The 20,646-nt window shown below is 42.8% G+C and overlaps 2 protein-coding genes across 5 annotated transcripts in view; one reads left to right on the top strand and one right to left on the bottom strand.

The window, feature by feature from the left end:
- The window catches only part of SDF4 (stromal cell derived factor 4), a 32,299-nt gene extending 21,208 nt beyond the window's left edge, over positions 1 to 11,091 (bottom strand). The window contains exons 1-3 of one of the 4 annotated variants that reach the window (XM_090024274.1): positions 11,073 to 11,091; positions 8,208 to 8,259; positions 7,367 to 7,739 (exon numbers count right to left, since the gene is read on the bottom strand). In XM_090024274.1, coding sequence (XP_089880400.1) covers positions 7,367 to 7,674 — 308 coding nt within the window. In that variant the 5' untranslated portion in view covers positions 7,675 to 7,739; positions 8,208 to 8,259; positions 11,073 to 11,091. Of the gene's footprint in view, positions 1 to 7,366; positions 7,740 to 8,207; positions 8,260 to 9,275; positions 9,343 to 9,463; positions 9,523 to 11,072 lie in introns of those variants that run through there. The other 3 variants (XM_090024272.1, XM_090024273.1, XM_090024275.1) reach the window with 3 other exon arrangements.
- Positions 11,092 to 11,311: 220 nt separating this feature from the next.
- On the top strand, positions 11,312 to 17,703 carry B3GALT6 (beta-1,3-galactosyltransferase 6). Its single transcript, XM_090024479.1, has one exon. It carries the CDS (start codon positions 11,408 to 11,410, stop codon positions 12,437 to 12,439), a length of 1,032 nt encoding a protein of 343 aa, XP_089880605.1. The 5' UTR covers positions 11,312 to 11,407; the 3' UTR covers positions 12,440 to 17,703.
- The last annotated feature ends 2,943 nt before the right edge of the window (positions 17,704 to 20,646 follow it).

The following is a 20,646-nucleotide window of genomic DNA, read 5'->3' as shown; positions in this document are numbered from 1 at the left end:
CAGGAACAATGGCCACAAGCCGAGGGAGGACAGGTTTAGGTTGGATATTAGGAAGAACTACTTCACTGTAAGGGTGGCCAGAGCCTGGAATAGGCTTCCCAGAGAGGTGGTGCCCTCACCTTCCCTGGGGATCTTCAAGAGGAGACTGGACAGGCACCTGGCTGGGGTCTTATGACCCCTGCTACCCCCAGTGCTCCTTCCCACCCATGGCAGAGGGTCGGACTCGATGATCTGTCCAGGTCTCTTCCCACTCATTGATTCTATGAACATTCCTTAGTTGAATTAAACCAGAAGGCACAAGAAGGATGCAGATGACTGACACAGGAATATATGAGAGGTTTCCAAATAAAATTCTCCAATTTAGTCACTCCGGAAGACGGGAGCCTTGAGTTTGCCTGTATATAACATGAACTCATGGTACACCCTTTTTCAGTTTATAAATTAAGGTTTCCTTTTGTCACTAGGGTTCTCATGGATTAGCCACTTTCATCAAACAAAGCACTTCAATGAATCAGCATGACAAGGCTCCATAAACAGTGCATGTATGCATGTGTGGAGACACAGTCCCAACACTGAACTGGAATGCAAGAAACATGAAGGAACATCAAAAATAGTTTTTTATGTGATCTTGTACAAAATAGTCAAGTCCTACTAAGAATGAGAACTTTAGCTAGAGCAGCCTGAGGCAAAAAAGTTACAGGAGAGGAGCTGGGAGAAAAAAAAAAAACAAAACCAAAAAAACCCCAAAAAGCTCTCCACAATTCAGGAAGAAGCAACAACAGCAAGTTTTTCCAAAATCTAAAACCAAAACAGCAATCAAAGTATTCAATTAAAGTTAAAAAAATTCAAAAGATAAGATATACTACTTAATTTGGAATTAATGCATTTGCTAAAAGGACTGTAGCCTATGGGGCCTTAACTTAACCGTCAGTGTAAAGGGTGGAAAATAAGAACCACCCGGTGAAGCTGTTTTTCAGTGGTCTTATGACAGAACACACTACACAGCACACAATGATACCTTGACATTTCTTTGTGCACCACCCCGGTCTCCTGTTTTTCAAGAAATGTCATACAAATACTCATTTCTACAGAATCTTATCTCTTGTAAGTTTCCTGACCTGATAAAAAGAAGAGCTTCCAGAAGACAAAGCCTTATTATGACAGTAATCCTTGCTGAGCTTAACAATGCAATACCATAAAACATTACTGACTGCTTGACTGCATGCTTATTCCATGGGAAAGTTAAAAAGATAACCACTGCACAGGAGGTGGTTGATGCAGTACGTGATCACTGTACCATATTATGAAGGTACTGTGAACACGTTCTAGTAACATCCAGGGCAAATCAAGAGAATTGGTACATAATACCATTGTATTAAGTCAGCCAATTCAGTCAAGGTTAGTTTTGCATTAACTAATAAATGCTACAGGACCTTCGAAGATTGTCTCACTTCCTCATCCTTACATAGGAAAATATAATCTAACACGAACATTGTATTTCCCCATCGTGTGCTTAAAAAGACATAGCATTTTTGTTGTAGGGCAACAGCTCTCTCTAATGTGGCCCTCATTAAAGTGTCTCATAGGAGAAACCACAGCTACAGAAATCCAGTGTTGGTTTTTGTAAACCATTTGCAATGAAACCGGGATAGATATGGAGCAAAAGAGAACCCCAGAATTAACAACCACAAAAATAAACCAAAGTTGAATTGCCATCTCATTTCCACATCAGAAAATATTACAACTGGATACCTGCAGCTACCAAGGAGGTGAGTAACCAAAGAGGGGACTGAACTGTGCTCTGGCCACTATGGAAATTCTTCCCCTTTGGGATTTCATGTACAGTGACAGGGGTATTTGTGGGACACATATTGCTGTTGAATGCCCTACATTTCACATCCATGGAGGGCTTCAGGCCATCAAGCTGGCTATTTGCATTAGCATTTAAAATACAGGATGTTTGACAGAGAATTTCTGCTGCTTCCAGAAAATGAAAATACATTCCACAATATCAAGTTACACAGAAATTCTGGTTTACTTACAGAACTTTTTCTACACTTTAAAAAAAAAAAAAGATATTGATACAGCATGAGACAGACAGAGATCACGACACTTGGCTTCCTTAAAGATTCAAGAAAAACCAAACAATTAAATTAGTTAATAGTTCAAGGCGGTGGTGTTGCCGCACCACAAGAAGTGGAACAGTCACTGTCCCATCATCATGTATGCTCTATGTGCTTCATGATCAGGGATCCTGCTTTTGTCCAATTTTTAAAAAATCCCCAATTTTGGGGTTAAAAAAAGGAACCCAAAATTCCAATTTTTCCGTTATATGTATATTGAGTGGCGTTTCATTTTGATATCTACAGGTATCTATATATTATGGCATTTCATTTTAAATCACAGAAAAATGTGGATTTTAGGTTACTTTTTTAACCTGAAAAATGGGAATTTTTTTTTTTAAATCAGAGAAAACCAGGATCCCTGTTCATGATTCCCTTCAAAATCATGCACTATTTTTGCTACATATCACCGAGGTCTTTGCACTTCTTTGCCATGCCTTTACTTGCAATTTGAGCTTGAAAACCATGACTAGCAAATGGTGAGAAAGCTACTCTTACAGGTGTTGCTGAAGTTCACCCTCTTTCCTTTCAGCACTTGTAAGAACCACAAATGCTTAAGCACAGGGGAAAAAAAAAGAACTCTGAAGCTTCAGATGAGACTGAAAAACCCAGTTTTACACCCATCAAACCCTTACACATTGCAGTACTTAACAGGATGTGAGAAGGTCTCTGGCACATGACCTGATGAATGATTGCCAAGGATTTGAGTGCAGAATAACTAACCCCCCGCCCCCTTTTTTCTTTGAAAATTCAACAAACATGGCTGCACAGAAGTAATTAGTAAGAAAAAAAAGCTAAAAATCAGAGTATTTTAGATTTACAGTGGTGACTCCACTACCACAAAGACATCCTGACAGGAAACCACACATTCTAGTTTGAATTTAGTAATTCCATTTCAATAAACTACAAGATAGATTTAATGCAATTAACCAAGACAGCTGACTATTTAACAAAATGAGGTTTGGTTGTGGTTTGAATCCTGGCACTTAGTCAAGTGTATTCTAACAAGGTCACCAGCCAGTGAATGACAAGCCACAGTCATCTTCAAAATGATCAAATGTCTTCAACCAGGAGTTCGCCCGGGAACTGACTGAGGCCGCTTGCTCCGGGACCTCGGTTGTCATGGGTGACTTCAATTACCCGGACATCTCGTGGGAAGATCACTCAGCAAAATCCGAGCGGTCGCAAAGCTTTCTCTCGTGCGTGGATGACCTCTACCTGACTCAAGAAGTCTATGGGCCAACGAGAGGCAAAAGCGCTGCTCGACCTGGTACTGGCTAAGGGGGACGAAATAATCGGCGACCTAGTGATCGATGGGAAGCTGGGTGACAGCGACCACGAGCTGATCACCTTCACCATCCGCCGTAAAGCTGGCAAGTCAGTCAGCAACACAGAAGTCCTTGACTTCAGAAAAGCCGACTTTGACAAGCTCAAGAGGCTTGTCGGTCAGGCCCTCAGGGACCGTGACCCCAGGGAGATGGGAGTTCAAGAAGAGTGGTTGCTTCTCAAGGAAGCGATCCTCAATGCACAAGCCAAATCTATTACTGGGAGATGCAGTAAGAAATCAACACTTAAACACATGTCTTGGCCCACAAGTACCCACCACTCACCTTGGTAAGGAAAGAAAATAAAACAGTCGGTTGTGGCTCAGCATTTTCCACAGAAAGCAATCACCTTTGGCTAAGACTTCTGTCAACAAAGTGTCAGCAAAATATGCCTTTGCCCAGCATACCACCCCCAGAAAATATTGGTTTAAAGCATCTCAACTGACAGCCAGCTGTTGCTGCTTCAACTCAAACCTTCCAGACAGTAAGTTTCCTCTGCAACAGAAATCAAAACTAATTTGTCCCAAACTACTTTATTAAAACAACGTGCATGTTTCAGAACATAACTAAAATACTTGGGAGATTTCATAAAAACTCCATTATTTCCCATCACCCTATCTTTCATAAATTCATAGATTGTTAGGGTCTGGAAGGGACCTCGCAGATCACTGGGTTCAGCCCTCCCGCTCTAGGCAGGAAGACAACTGGGGTCAAATGACCCCAATCTCCTCTTGAAAACCTCCAGGGTAGGTGACTGCACTACCACTGGAGGGAGTTTATTTCACACTCTGGACACCCTGACTGTGAAGGAGATTTTCCTGGTATTAAGCCTGAAGTGGCCTTCCATGAGTTTGTACCTGTTGGTCCTGGTTTTCCCCAGAGGTGCTCTAGTGAACTTATCTGACTCTTAAAGCTCCTCCCCTCACTTCCAATCCATTTTTGGCAGCCAGTAACTCATAAAATTTTATTTTCCAAGGAAAACTAGATTGATGCAAGCTCACATTCTCATACAGCTATTACTGTACTTTATTTGAGGGTATGTCTACCGAGTTTAGGGTATCACCTTGCCAAGACACCCAGGCTAGGTCTTGACCATGCTAGAGTCCAAAACTATAAGCAGCACAGTAGTGTGACATTATGCCATTATGCTCCGCTATATTGGTTCACGATGTAGCTTTGTGCATTTCTCCACAGGATTTCCTCGTGCCACGTAAAATCCAGAACACAAACCAGTACATTTGGACCTAGCTTTGGGGTTTCTGCACACCATTTGTTTGCAGACTTACTACTGCTTTCAATCTTGTCTTAGGTCTTGGGTTTTTAAAACATGCTTGATTTGTAAAAGACCTAAAAGACCACCCACCACACATTAAACATGTTTTGAAAAAGGGGGGTAGAACTTTTGTCTTAGGGCTCAGAGAGCCTTTTCTTCAAGCATTTCTTTTTTTACCTTTATCAATTATCTTTTTAAGATACTTTCACACTGTAGGATATTATTATTCCATGCCACACAAAACCTACACAGAAATGCTAGCTGCTGATCATTTAAAACTCATGACATTTTAAAAATCTGTTTTAATTTTTTTTTTAAAAAGGTATTTCTTGCCAATTGCTCCTGAAGCCATAACTTATCCCCCACCTCTACCTACAGTAGGTAGGTAACCAAACAAATAAGCTGGTGTCCAGATTCTTCTCAGACCTCACAAAGGAGTGTAATCTGAAAAGCCACTTGCTCCAGGTAAATAATGACAGAGAAATAGTTAGTTGCGTTAGTCTGAAGTCAAATAGAAGGCACAGTAGATTTGCACCTTACAGAGGGGGGCGTTAAGAGAGAGAGTGCAAGCACACTGATGAAGTAAGCTACAGCTCACAAAAGCTTGTGCTTTATTAAATCTACTTTGGTTAATCTAGAAGGTGCAAAAATATATCATGCCTCCTAAAAGATGGGATCCAAAGTTCAAACAGCAGCAGCAGAACTGCATTACTTGCCAAAGCAGTCAGTGGCTTAGCTTTAAATGGAGAAAGGTACACCAGGGTAAGGCAAGATAGAAGCTGCAATTAAGTCGATACCATCCCATCTTTCCTCTTCCTCCCCGCCCCCCAATTTTTTTCAGGCATCTGTTGTTGAAGAGAATATAGTCTAGATGCACAAAAAATATGGCATTCACAATGCACACATTAATTCCTTCCTTTCCAGACACACTATAAATGGATTACATGTGTCCTCTTCCCTTAACCCCCAAATCTAACTCAATTGAGCCAGGAGGAAAAGCTTTCCTTATTAAAGAAAAGATGACTTCAAAGCCAAATTGCTTACGGATACTTCAAGTACCATCTCAGACCACACTGTTATATAAATCAAGTCATCAAGGTAAAAACTAAAGAAAAGCAACTCTGCCATCTAGTGATGGTAAGTAGTCTTCTTTTTTGTGTGTCGGCGTTAAGACCTGAACATAAGCAAATTTTCATTCGCTGATTCCCAGAGATAAACCTAAAGACAAATGTTTTTGGCAACTGACATTTAAATCTCTCAAAGTAGAAAGAAACTTCATAAACAAGTATTTTAATGTCTAAAAATAGATTTAAATCTTAAAAAATTATTCTAAAAAATCCCACACACAGAACAGATGAATCATGCCACAAATGAAATGGTGCTCTTAACCTTTCCCAAGCCTTTTTTGCCTAAGTTCTTGAGAGCTGCCTACAAGTTTAACAGCAGCAGCAGACTAAACAATAACAAGACTTAAAGAATTGAGAGGGGAGACATCATTTTAGTTCCTAAATACCTGAAAGGTACTGAGATATGAAGACATCAGTCATTATTTAGATATCTCTCTCTCTCTATAAATATATCAAAGAAAAATAGTTGGGAGACACTGAACTTCCAAAGTGATTTCTTTTCTTTTTTGAACAGTCAGTGTTTAACTTGCTTGTTTTCTCTCGGTACATATCAGCTGAACATGTGCCCTTATCAGCTGAACATCTGCCCTTATTCTTCATTGTTATTCCTGCTCCTCCCTAGTGTTGTTTTCCCCCTTTGGTATTTGAACGGATCACACTGGGCAGGTGAAGTGGTGGAGAGAGAAGGAAGATATTTATACCTGGATTCAGTATCAGATCCTCAACAAGATGCATTTTAAACAGTAGGTTGGCACAGCAGCTCGAGTGCCAGAGCCTGCATTACAATCTGGGACTCCCTGTTTAAAGCCTGGAGCTCTAGTCTCTAGAACAGTGGTTTTCAACCTCTGGCTGGGGGTCCACAGACTACATCCAAGAGGCCTGCAAAAGACGACTGTGAACGATGAAACACACATAAATACTCACATTTACAATTCAAAGGGGTTGACATTCCTTTGAAATTTTCAAAGGAGTCCACACCTCCGTTCCAAATTTTTTAGGGGTCTGCAAATGAAAAGCGACTGAAAACCACTGTGCTCGAATCTCTGCCCTGCTGATACCCAGAACTAGAGACAGCCTGACTGTATAGAAAAATATATTGGAAGTCCTTAAGAATCTGAGTGTTAAAATTCTTAAGTGACTTAGTGAATATTTCAAAACAGGAATTTTGTTTGTGGAGCAGTTTTTACCAAAGCAATTAAGGTTCCAATCCTGAAATCTGAGTACTAGGAAGCATCACCACCACAAAAAATTCCCTGCAGATTGAACCTCATAGCTTAGTTTTGAAAGGCTGGTGACTAAGTCAGTTGAAGACCTTACCAACACACAGGTAATACCAGAGGCAAACTGATTTCCTCCTGATATTTATACCTGAAAACTATCAAGTTTAATTAATTAAACATAGGAGAGTACAGAACTTCTCTAATAAAATAAAACGAAAAAAAAAAAAAAAAAGACAGAGAAATACTGGATCCAGGGGAGCCATCAGACATTTTCTCATGATTAGCCATCACAACTTACTTTGAAAAGATAGCCATTAGCTTCTTTCTATTCCTTCTTGGCTCTGAATCTTCTTCAAACTCTTCCATCTCTTTCCCTAGAAAAACCTCCTGGTGAAACTCCTTGTTAAGATGTCCATCCATCTCCATTTTGACCCCATTGAGGTGGTCTGGAGGCAAGATCTCATTTTCATCTTTGCTGTCAGGTGCCTTCTCTTTTAAGGCAGAATTATTTGCAGGCCTGGCATAAACGTCCATTAGCAGGAACACAAACAGGAGCGACAAATAGAGAGAGCCCAAACTGCAGAGGAAGGCCTGTTTTGACATCATTGTTCTTTTCTTTTCCTTGTCCAAAATATTAGTAGGTTAAATTACAGTGAAAGGGTTTAAGGTATCTAGGGGAGTAAAAAGAGAGAGAGACCAAAGTTAAAGTACCACGAAAGGGAGTGAGAGGCAGACAAAAATAAGGAACCCCAAACAGTAAAGCCACAACTTGATTTTATACTGCAAGTGAAAAACAAAACATCAACCTTTAAAATATTAAGTGGCAAACTTATAGTACATGCATTTACTCCAAATTCAAAAGCAGTATACAATGAGTGATCTGAAAAATACATGAGAAAAACAATACTGTGACAAAGATTAGGAGAGATTAGAATAAGAAACCCCAAATAGCCAAGACATGCCATGATTTTAAACTACCAGTTTAAAAGCAAAGTGACAAACACTGAAAATAAGTAACAGATTTATTGCATGCGAGTTTATTGCAAATACAAAAGCTGTTGATTAAAACAAACAATGAAGTTTGGTGCAGTTGCAAAAGGAGTGCTAGCTATTAGGGAAAGAAAGATTGAGTGGCAAACCTTCTATAGCACATGCGTTTATTCCAAACACAAATTCTGTTGATGAAATGACCTAAAAAAGAGAGAAAAAAAGGAAAAATCAAATTCCTGTGGAAGGCATTAAACAATCTCAAGAGGAAACAAGAGAAAGCCCCAAATAGAAAAGCCACACTATGATTTGATATTATGAACTTGCAAGCAAAAAGCCACGCATTACATATTGAGTGACCAAGCTATTTATTACAGCACACGGCTTTATTCCAAATACAAAGCAATCAGCTAAACGGAAAAAAAAAAGCAATCAATAAACAAAACAAAAAAAAGCAATGAAGTTGGGTGCAGTTGTGAAAAGGGGAGGAGGAGATGAGCAAACAAAACCTTTGCTGAGAGTACAATACACAAGCTTCCCTTTGACAGAGTCACATGCACGGCTCATCCGTGCAAACCTGAGGGATGGGTCACTCTGCTACACAACTCTGGCATGTACCACGCAGTTGCACGTGACCTGCAGGTTTTAATCTACTGTTAAAGGAACACAGCTGTAGGTGATCTGCAGACTTTATTGACAAACAAAAAAGTTTTTACTAACACGTGAGTCTACCCCTAAAAACTAAATGTCACAGATCTGGTGACATTCACTTCCTGCAAAGACAGCCAAGCTGCTCTGAAGCAACCTCATCACAGCTTGCGAGGTCATTTCCTACTATTTCCAAACATCAAACCCCTCTCTTCCTGCCAGTCCATCCAGAGGATGGAACGAAGCAGACTATTAACCACAAAACCTCACACCTCTCCAAACTTTCCTGCTTGGTGCCTGATGATCCCTCCCAGCCCTTACCAATGATTAATTTATGAACGAGTCAGTCTCCGAGGTGTCACCCAGCGAGACATCTTTTTTCATACTGCCCACCCTACCTCACTAGCCTCAAAGCCCCCGGGAAAAATAACACCGGCTTGTTTGGGGGGTTTTCCCCCTACTAAAAAGCCTCGGGTGGCAACGAAAGCTGGACAAGCTGGCGCAGGAGCCTGCACGCCCCTTCGGCGGGGGATCCTGGGGCGAGGCGACCATCCTGTCCCCAGGACACCTACCCACCGGGCTGAGCCTGGGCCGGGGCGCTCCCAAGCAGCCAAGCTGAGGCTGAAAAACGCCAAAAGAGAGCGGGGAGCCGGGGCAGCGAGCAAGGGGGCAGCTCCCCCACCTCCACCGCCCGAGCAGAGCCCCGTGCTCCCGTCACGGGGCCGAGCTGAGCCCGTCGGGGCCGGGGGGGAGGGGGTACCTGTGCGGACGCTCGTGTCCAGCGCAGGACCCGCACAGACAGGAAACCGGAAGTGAGACTCACCGCAGAGATAGGCCCCCACCCAGCTGTCCTCAGAGCCCGCCTGTCAAAAAGGGCCCGGCGCATGCGCACGCGGGGACGCCGAGGCAGACAGCGCCTCGTTGCTGGGTGGGGTGGACGCGCGAGGAGAGAGCCCACTTCGAAGCAGGCACTACGTGGACTACCTATAGGAAGGGTCCTCAAGCCACCCGGCCGTCTTGGGAGAGGGCAAGTGAAGCCCGGTAGTCGGCCATCTTTGTTTCGGGTAGGAAAAACCTAATGCAAAAACTAGGCTCCGAGCCGGCCATCTTCGTTTCGGGTGGGAAGCCCTAATGCAAAAACGATGCCCCCCCCCCACCGGCCATCTCTGGTGAGGGCAAAGAAGCAGCCATGGGTCCCTGATCAATGGGTGGATTCCATCTTTGATTAGGGCACAGGGTCTTTGCTGCCACTAGATGGCCATTAATAAACGTAACAGGCTAAAGAAACGCGTTTGCTCGCTAGTAAATGACCTACGCTCTTCTGACATCCTCCAGTCCTCGCACACCTCCAACCCCAATTCAGAAAGTCCAAAGAAGAAAAATGGAGTTAATAACCCAAAAGCTTACCAAGAAGCATTTTTCCAATTATTGGAGTTAATAAAGGATATTGGATCAACACGGCAACAGCCAACACCCCGTAATAACTGTGTTGTACTTCACCACCGCGTTGGCTGACTTGTATGCTGCATCTGCACCTGATTCAGGTCCATGCAAGGTGGCCTTTCCTAAGTCAAATCCAGACCCACCCCCAGGGTGGGGTTGCCTCTCCCATTACTGGTTACCAGCAGACATCACCCCTTCCTGCTGACTTTACAATGTGCAGTTCCCTTCATGGGTACAAGGGCCAAGGAGGCTTGGCACATAGCAGGCTACAAAGAAAAGCCAACACCAAAACCCATTGCAATTCACAGTCATCCTGCCCCTGGTTTTCAATTACATTGCAACTTCTGGATGCCCAAGGGCCAGTGCCCCATGATGACATGTTTAGGTCCTAAACTAAGTCCAGCTTAGGAGGCCCCCATGCAATAAAAAGAACCCACGGAAATGAAATTTCATGAAATTTTACAATGAATGATTGTAAAATATCGGGCCTCCTTTGCACGAGGCACCAAGACACCTGCTTGCTAAACAAGTTGCAGCTCCACCAAAGCCCTGCCCTGACCTAAAATGGCAGCGGGCTCGGGTTCCCTTGCCCCGCCCCAAAATGGCGGCGACCTTCACGCGGCTCGCCCCAATCCAAAATGGCGGCAGGCCCGGCTTCCTTTGCCCCGCCCCAAAATGGCGGCGACCTTCGCGCGGCTCGCCCGCATCCAAAATGGCGGCGAGCTCGGCTTCCCTTGCCCCAACACAACATGGAGGCGAAAGCGGAGGGAAGCTATGGGTGTGGTCACGTGAGGCCGGCCCCAGCCCCACCCCCTGGTCCGTGTGTATCTTTTTCCCCCTCTCCGAGTAGCGGGCGGCGTACGCCGCTGTCACACCGGTGCGGGTACAGCTCTCTCCCTGCCGGTCCGGACGGCTCCGAGACCTACCAGCGAGCAGGCAGGCAGGCAGGCAGGCGGGCGGCGGAGCATGAAGCTACCGCGAAGGGGCTCCTTGTGAAAAAGATTGTCCCATCCCGCGGCCCGTCTGGGGCTGTTGTGTGGGCAGGGGGCGGGGCCTGGGCGCTTCCCGCCTAAGCCTGGGAGGGGGGCGGGGCTGGGCTCTGAGGGGTCGTTGGCGCGCGGGGCCGGGCGCTGAGGCTTCGTTGGCGCGGGGGGGCGGGGCCAGGTAGGGGGCGGGGCCAGGCGTTGGCGGGAGGAGCCCGTGGGCGCGAGGCGTCCTCTCCCCGGGCCTGTGGCTCCCCTGAGGCCAGGCCCCCGCTGCCATGAAGCTGTTGCGGCTGCTGTGCCGCCACAAGACGGCACTGGGCCTAGGTGGCCTGTCACTCTTTGCCGTGGTGCTGCTGTACTTGGCCAAGTGCACCTCGGAGAGCCTGAAGCCCTTGCCCGCCCGGGGGCTGCCGCACCACCAGCCGGCGCCCTGCGGCGGGGCGGCCGCGGGTGTTGCAGGGCCCCCGGCTCCAGGCCCTGAGGCGTCAGCCTTCCTCGCTGTGCTCATCGCCAGTGGCCCCAAGTACACGGAGCGCCGCAGCATCATCCGCAGCACGTGGCTGTCGATGGTGGGCCGCCCGCCCCACGAGGACGTGTGGTGCCGCTTTGTGGTGGGCACGGGTGGCCTGGGCCGCGACGAGCTGCGTGGCCTGGAGCTGGAGCAGAGCCGCCACCACGACCTCCTGCTGTTGCCCGAGCTGCGTGATTCCTACGAGAACCTGACGGCCAAGATCCTGGCCATGTACGTGTGGCTCGACCTGCACCTGGACTTCCGCTTCGTCCTCAAGGCCGATGACGACACCTTCGTGCGCCTGGATGTGGTGGTGGAGGAGCTGAGGGCCAAGGAGCCGCGGCGCCTCTACTGGGGCTTCTTTTCCGGGCGCGGCCGGGTCAAGTCCGGTGGCAAGTGGAAGGAGAGCGCTTGGGTCCTCTGTGACTATTACCTGCCTTACGCCCTGGGGGGCGGCTACGTGCTCTCTGCAGACCTGGTACGCTACTTGCGCCTCAGCCGCGACTATCTGAACATGTGGCAGAGCGAGGACGTCTCCCTCGGTGCCTGGCTGGCCCCTGTTGAGGTGAAGAGGGTGCACGACCCTCGTTTCGACACTGAGTACAAGTCACGAGGCTGCAACAATAAGTATGTGGTCACCCACAAGCAGAGCATCGAGGACATGCTTGAGAAGCACCAGACACTGGCCAAAGAAGGGAAGCTTTGCAAGGAGGAGGTTAAGCTGCGGCTTTCCTACATGTATGACTGGGGGGTCCCTCCTTCACAGTGTTGCCAGAGGAAAGACGGCATCCCTTGAACGTTTTAGGAGAAGGGCAGACTCTGAGCTGATTCTCCATTACAGGGCCCGCTGGAAGTTGGGCTTGAAAATTGCTCAGTTTGCACAAATTGTACGTGGAGACTGTGTGCACGGACCAACATAACCCTGAAATTTTTAAGAAATACAAAAATCCAGAAGTGGAGGGATGGGAAAGGGTGATAGGATGGCAAGTGAATGCAAAGAACATGTTGTGGGGATAGCTTGGATGCAGGGCAGCTTGAAAGACCTTTGACTGACTCCAACATTTGTTTGCTGGAGAACACCTCAGGCCTTCACACCATCCGCAAGATTTGAAACCAATGCCTGCTATTCATTCTTTGCAGGGAACGAGCATCATCTGGCCAAGCCTGTTGGCAACATTTAAAGACTGATAATGGGATCACAGATTGGATCAGTGGGAACAGCTGGCTGATAGAGGCATGGCATTTAAGAATAGGAAAATATGTCAGATTTTGCAGTGTTTACGTTGGCATTGGGGTTGCCTAATGTTTGGACAGGGCTTTTATCTGCAAGATCTGAATTGTTAGAAGACTGGCAACTTCTCTCTGAATTTAATCCTTTAAACCTTTTTTTAAAACATGATGATGTATTGTGTGACCTGAACTATCTGGCAGCTGCAAAATAGATCCGTGTTTGGAAGGGAGTATGTATTATGCCATTTTGCATAAATGCTAGGGTACGTTATCAGTCTTATTTTGGAGGCTAACACTCGGTTACTGGGATTAAATGCTGCTCTTATTATATTCTTCAAGCGCATTGTATGAACTAGTTTTAACTACCTTTTTTACAAGAAAAAACCCAATGATGAGTATGGTCTTGCAAGGCTTAGCCAGATTCGAATCTCAGTATCTCAGACAGGAAGTACAAAACCACCAGGCTATTTGGACTAATTTTAAATATAATTCTGCAAAAAAAATAAGTAGATCCAACGTTGGCTATTCACATGGTATGTCACGGGGATTTATTTTTTACGTTTCTCTCTAGTCCTGTCTACACTACAACTGAATTTATTGCTGACAAGGGTCCAGTGTTGAAAATTAATTTCTCTGCCGGTATAGATGGGATGTTTCTGCACACTGATGGAGCTCATTATTCATAGGAGTAATTCCAGCATGTATGACCTTTTTTGCTGTACGTTTTTTAGCTGTGCGAGTAATCCTGATGTTCTGTAATGTTTCTGAAAAAGTTACTCTCAATTACACCATTTGCAGCACTAGCTCTGAGGGGCTTCTCTTTAACAGCCTTTGTCAGCATCACATCTCTTTCCTAGTATAGACAGCGCTTTAATGTTTATGCCTGAAGGCCATGTTCTCAGTGTCTGTCTCACTGTTCATTGCACACTGCACTTTCATGCTACTTCTTTCATTTCCTTCTCTCCCTGGACCAGGGTCTATCTGTCTCTCTCGCTCACCAGTGGAGGGAGACATTAAACGTCATAAAATAGGAGCTCATTCTAACCTCTTAATATCTTTGCTTTTTAGGCCTGTGATATAGTCATTTATACCAAAGGAGTCAAAAGTATTTATCTTTAATAAAATCCTCTTTTTTTAGTTTTGAGTAGCTTCCTATGGAGGATTAAGGAAAAAGACCTACTTATTTACTTTGGGTATTTCAACAGTGCATTCTGTAACTTTCCCATTAAAAGATAAATGAACAAAGGCACTAAAAATGTAATTTATTTTAGCTTTTGCATGGTGACTTTGTCACACTGTTGTAAATATGACCTTCAGTGGAATAGATTCCTGCAAAACAAAATTGAATCTGGTTGCAAGAAGTGTAATTGGTTTCTATACTACTTAAGTCTTTATTTGCTCTTTAAGGTAAATCATTATTGTACAGACAGTGTTTGTAATTGTGATTTATTTATTTATAAATATTGTAAATGTACTATGTATAGTAAAAATGTAAGATAGTTAAGTGTCATCTTATATTTAAAATTATTTAAGGAAGGTCAACAGATAACTTATCAAGTGCTTGAAATTAACTGATATATATAGTTCATTATTTAAAATTATTAGGGTCTGAGTTGTAGACCCAAAATCTACCGCATGTCTCTCTCAAGCTAGTAACAATGTACTAATTGCCCATTTGTCAAAATATCAATTTTTATGTAAGTCTTTTGCATTGTTGTTTATCCCTCTCATTTCATTGTTTTCTTGGGGTGATGAGAATTTGAGCCACACAGGAGTCAAAAATAATTGTCAAATCTCATATAAGATTTAGCCAGCAGAACAGACGTGTACACACTGATGTTTAAACAGATTTTTTTTCCTTCTGTAGATACAGGGTCCAGCCAGGTACCTGAAATTGAAATGAAGTGCTCAATCCTGCAAAGCATTTACCATAAAAGTCCACCAGTGAGAGATTTTGCATGTCTAAACTTTCGCTTAAGTGCTGTGCAAGCTTACGTGATCACTATATTTGAAATGCGGGTCTTTATTCTAACATCAGTGTTCAGTGATTTAGCTTTCACGGGTTCCTTTTAGCCTGGAATATTACCCATGTGATCCTGAGCTCAGAAATGAATTCTTTTTGAAGGTTTGAGCTTTTTTGATGGTGTTCCAGATTTATTTGGGAAGGGAGGGGAGGAGGAAGAATCATCTTGGTTTTGACCAGAAAATCTGTACTTGGAACAACTTGAAGTGCCTAAAGCCATCACCTTCCTCTCCCCGCCCCACCCCACCATCCCCACGACACCAACCCTCAGACTTGTTTTACTTCACATACTTCATTAAGGTCTAACACTGTTATATCTGTCTTTTTGTACATGGTATCTTGTATGTAGTGGAACAGGGGAAGTTTTTGAGACTTGCAATCCAAAATTTCAGTTCAGAGAGTTTAAGTCTTTTGAAGTGCTCCTGTCCTATTGAGTCACTGGGACAGAGGGTCTGCAGAGTTCAGCAAAGAGAACTGCTGACCATCATAAACCTGTTATCCCACTATAATAAAGTATTCCACTAGAACGTTGTTAGTGTTTAATTGTAGACATATGCCTTCAGAAAGAGCATCTAAACGGAAAAACCTTGAACAGCATGCCTACTGAAAGTTGTAACCCAGAGTAAACAAAAGTCTGCTTCTGTGCACTGTACAAGCATTGATGGCCACACAAAAATGCAATCCATTACAAAGATTTCTTTACTTAGGCATTTGCAGGACATTAACTGCCACTTGAAAACCCAGGCCTAGTGAAGTCACTGGCAGAAGTTTCACTGACTGCAGTAGAGCCAGTATCTTAGCTGAGCACTTAAGCAGTGATTGTGATAAGTAAAACATCTCCATGAATCCTTGGAGAAACTCTATTGAAGTGGGTGGAAGTTTTGCCACTGACTTCAATGGAAGACAATTCAGGAACATAGTTTATATAAAGAGGGTGGTTTTTTTTCTAATCTGCATTTTGATAGCATTAAAGTGATGTAGTTGTGATGGTTCAGGAAATAAGTGAGAGGCAAGAATTTTTATGGGTGATACCTTTTATTGGACAACTGTATGGTGGGCAGACCTAGACAAGGTTTCAGGTGTCACAGTATCCTTCCTCATAAGTCTATTCATACCATGCAGTTCGTTCAGTAAAATAATGAAACATTCTTTCCTCTCACTGCTTTAATTCACATAATGTAAAGACAGTTTTGATTCCATAACACTAATTTTAAATGCTATTCCTGCTGACCTATAAGGCTGCTCCTCACTCAGAAATGGGAATCTGACTTTTATAACCAATACTACTATGGCGTTGCTGTAAACATGCCAGGACTCATCCTTGGAAGAATAAAGGAAGATGGTTTACATCAACTGACATAAAACAGTTTCCTTGAATACTGGTTGATATGGGCTGCTGGGCATGGAACAGTTTGAAGCATTATATTAATTAAATGTGATACTTCTGTTCTTTCAAGTATGATAGTAAAACTACTTTTTTACAAAATGTTATGGCTATTTTTAACCTGTGATTAGTGACTGAATTATTTCTGTTTTAATTTTTCAAATTGGGCATTTAAACCATCTCGGCCACATGTGAGGAGCTGCAAGTTCATGAAATGCAACGTGATACTATTTAAAGCGGACGCTGAAAGATTTCAGTGCACCTATTGAATTACTCTTAATGTTTACTGTGATGTAAATTCAAAAAGAAACATTTGAATATTGCTTTCTTGTGAATGTTTTCTAAACTGATATACAGAATGTATTGTTCTTGTTTTGTGTGCAAAAACCATAGCTAACTAGGTCTTACTAATTTTGAAATTTAAATATTTAATCGTTTCAATTAAAAATTTAAAAAAATTAAATACTTTCAGTAAGACTTGGAGGTAGTTTAGGTACATACATAACTGGCTATTAAACACTCTTCTTGGAATTTTAAGCATTTTATTTTCTTGCTAACCTACCTTGCGTATACAAAGATTGCTGAAGTACAGCTTTAAATTGTGCAAATAATGAAGATATTGTGTCTGCCTCAGTTTTATTTTGAGGCTTTGAACTACAGAAGGAACCATTTCACTGCTCAGCTGTGTTAGTGTTAATATTGTGAAAAATTCTATGTTCTGTTTTTCCTTTTTTGTAATGTGAATTTTTAAAAAATGATGTTTTTTGGAAGTGATAAACTTTGCACTTCTAATATCAACTCCAGCTTCAGCATTAAAGTATGCTCACCATGTTGCTATATATTGGGCATAAGTTGTCAAAGCATGCATACAAATCGGAAGTCAGTTAGGACACATTCCCATTAGTACTCCTGCAGCTGCTGGTACACAAACCTCAATTAAACATGAAATATCCTGGAACTGATTTATTTTGGGTATACTATTTTTCCAGTTAAGAATTGCCTTCTAAGACCACCCTCAGTTTTTAGCCAATATCCAGGAAATTGTGGAAATAGATAAATTTCTTAATTACTGGACCTTCTTGAAGCTGCACACTGCCAGGTAACAAGCTGCAAGTTGCCAGATAATGAGCATGCCTTCAGAAACAAAAAAGTAGTCGATAGGGAACCATGCCCAATATGTTCTAAACAAGTGAATAAGTTTGCATATTTGGAGCTACTTTGCTTTGCCAGATGGGGTCACAGTTGCTCATTCCTTCAGCCTTCATGTAGTAGAGAAGAATGGTTAGATGTCTAAAGGTAGTTGTGATGAGAACCATCGTGTGTACTGTATATTATTGGTACCTATGTCCTTCAGTGTTTGCCTTCAGTGGCCAACACGTCTGTATTCTGTGACTTTTATTAAAATGACTGTTCTTGGACAAGTTATTCCTTGTATGGTTTTGGGGGGGAATTGCTGTTTTATTTAAAGGTGCATTGGTTATGCTTAAATTGTCTTTATACTATAATGTCCTATAGTCTAGAAACATTTGGGTGGGTTTATTCCTGAAGTTATTACATAGGCCACATTTCCATAAGCACCAGTAATGGCAACGTATCATCGCAGTGCCCCAGTCAACATCCAGGTCCCATTCAGACACATAAAACCAGTACATACCCCAAACAGCTTAAATCTAGGAAGAAGGTCAGTGGGCAGGAGAGCAAGAATGGGTCTAATACAACTGGACACATTTTATAATAGAGATATAGAATGCACAGAAAATAACTGAATTAGTCTTCAGGCAGGTATGCAGTTGAGGAAACGCATGCCGTATTTTCAGTAGGATGTAAGGGCTTGATCCAAGTTGCAATGAAATTCAGTAGGAAGGGTTCTTTTGATTTAAGATATGCCCAAAGCCTATTTAACTGAAGCTTTTTAAAAAAGCCTTAGACAAGCATTCCCTGATCAGTATGATAAATGAATCCCATGAGCTGTTATGGGTTTTAAACATTCTGAAAAAGATAGACACTTCACTTTGATATCAGAAGTAAGGTAGTGACACACAAGTAGTTGCAGATGTCACTGAAATCTTTTGGCCAACCATAAAGACATTTTCAAAATGACTTTCTGTGGAAGCAGTATGTATTCTTACCCACCTCCCTTCCTGTCAGAAACTAGAAAAACTAATATTAAAAATGTGGGCTCTGTTTAGAGAAACAGGTAAGAAAATGAGCACTTACAGGTTCTTGTCTTTTTTACAATAAATCTATATGTTTGAATATTTTGCAAATGAGGTGGATACAGGTCCAGAATAAGCCTTAGTTGAATCAAATCATTACTCTGGCTGTAGACTAATTAAGATTGATTTGGGTTGTTAAATGTTAGAGGTTTTCCTTGGCAGCTCTAGCTGTCCATTATCTTTCCTTCATAGGAAACAGCTATCATAATTTCTCCATGGAATACCAACAGTTAATGTTCCTCTTTAATACTGTAATCTTCCAATAAAAAACATTACAAGCCATCCCTGACATATGGAAAGCTTTAGCAAGTTTAAGGCATTGCTACCCATATTGATTAATTTCTGGTGTCGTGTAAAAAGAGGGATTATAGCTCTGACCTAATTATATAAAATGAATCAAGATGAATCAGATACTCATTACACAGAGTGACACGTATATTAAGTATTTATATCACTCCATTTGCTGAGGTGCGGTCACGGAGGAATAGTGATTTGATAAAGATGGTTTCTTTCCTGCGTGTGCATTAATAATGTATTCCTGTTTTTCTGTTTTGAGTTCTGACAAAGCTTTGTTACCATCTCTGCGACAAGCAAAGCTAAAGTGAAGGTGGCAATGAATGTTAATGAAAGATGACCAACCCTCTTCACTCATTCAGGCTTCATCAAAACTTTCAGAACGTGGTCTCAGCCCTTTTTATGTAAGTACTCAATACCATTCAGGATCTCACAGGGGACAGCTGCCTCGTGCTCATATCAGAAACGACAAAGGTTTGTGACAGCACAATGTGAGTGAGGTCAGAGTTGCTTTATAAAACTTAACATTTTCATTATCTTGGCTGCTCAATGCTACTTGAAACTACTCAGGTCTTTAAAATTAAGTACTGCTTAAGAGCTTTTCTGGATCGGAGCCCACATGTACAGATTTACTGTTGCACAAATGTAGGATTCTCACCTCTCATTTAATAAACACCTGCAAAAGAAAGCTTAATCCAGAATAGGTGTCTTACTAGCTATCTTCTTCCCTGTACATTTTACACTTAAAACATTACATTTTAGTTCCTAAATGCTAAGGAAAGCCAAAGCAGCTTCGCTGAAGGAGCATCACTTCTCCCATACACATTCAGTTTGGTCATCTGCTTTTACTTGGCACTTTAAGTTGACACTTTGCTGCATAGGGTTCCTAATTACTTGGGATGTAGAGCCAGGGCCAAACACAGGCAAACTGGGGGAGCCATCCAGGACCCAGATAAAAGGTGGCCCAAAAATGGTAATTTTATTATTATTATTGCTGGCGAAAGGGGACCCAATACTAAAAGTTTGCCCGGGGCCACCAGGAGTCTGGGTACAGTAGAGCACAGTCTTTGCCAAATGAAATCACCAAGATTATCTCACTTGTGATATAGATGATGCCTGTCCTGGAAAAGGGAAAGGTTGACTGATGGCTTGCACCATCCACATGCAGTGTGTAGGACTTGAAAGTGCTAAATATCAGAAATATGAAAACTTTCCCAGGTAAACAGTCACCAGACCTCACATGCTGAGTCCACGTGCCTTAAGGTCCCTTGGATGCAACAGGCTACAGCAGTGGCTTGTCTGGTGTAATTCTTGAGTGTAGACTCTCTCTTGTCCTTCCTTTAGGTTTCATGGATCACCCTCCCATTATTACTCTGCAGTGAAGAAACCTTCCTCATCTGAAGGCACATCTGGTGCAAGCTGAGTTCAGGCTACAGATGTTCTAGTCTCCGCTTCAGCAGTAAACCAGATGAGGCCCTAAGCCAGCCATTCACTGAACTATAGCCTTCAATTTACGCATGTGAATAAACCCATTGAGATTCCCCCCCAGGCAGTCAGTGGGACTACTTATGTATCTAGAATTAAGCATCAGCTTAAGTATTTCATTGGACCAGGGTCAAAGAGATGATTTGGACCACTAAAATCACCATGGAGATAGAAAACATTAAGCAAAGAGCACTCTCTCCCCTGTGTATTTTTAACATTATAATAAGCTGCAGTTACACTATTATAAAAAGTGAGAAGGGTTTCACTCCATTTTAGAAATTTATCCCAGAAATGTCAGCTCTGCCAAGGTGTAAATTAAGTTATTTTAGGGTAGAATGGGGGAAAAAAATATGTAATTAGCAGTGTCCTAC

This window comes from Crocodylus siamensis, chromosome 12 (genome assembly GCF_052110815.1).
Source record: "Crocodylus siamensis isolate JL-2025a chromosome 12, ASM5211081v1, whole genome shotgun sequence".
Taxonomy (NCBI): domain Eukaryota; kingdom Metazoa; phylum Chordata; order Crocodylia; family Crocodylidae; genus Crocodylus; species Crocodylus siamensis.
Note: the sequence above shows the minus strand (reverse complement) of the source record. Positions and strands in the feature narration are given on the sequence as shown.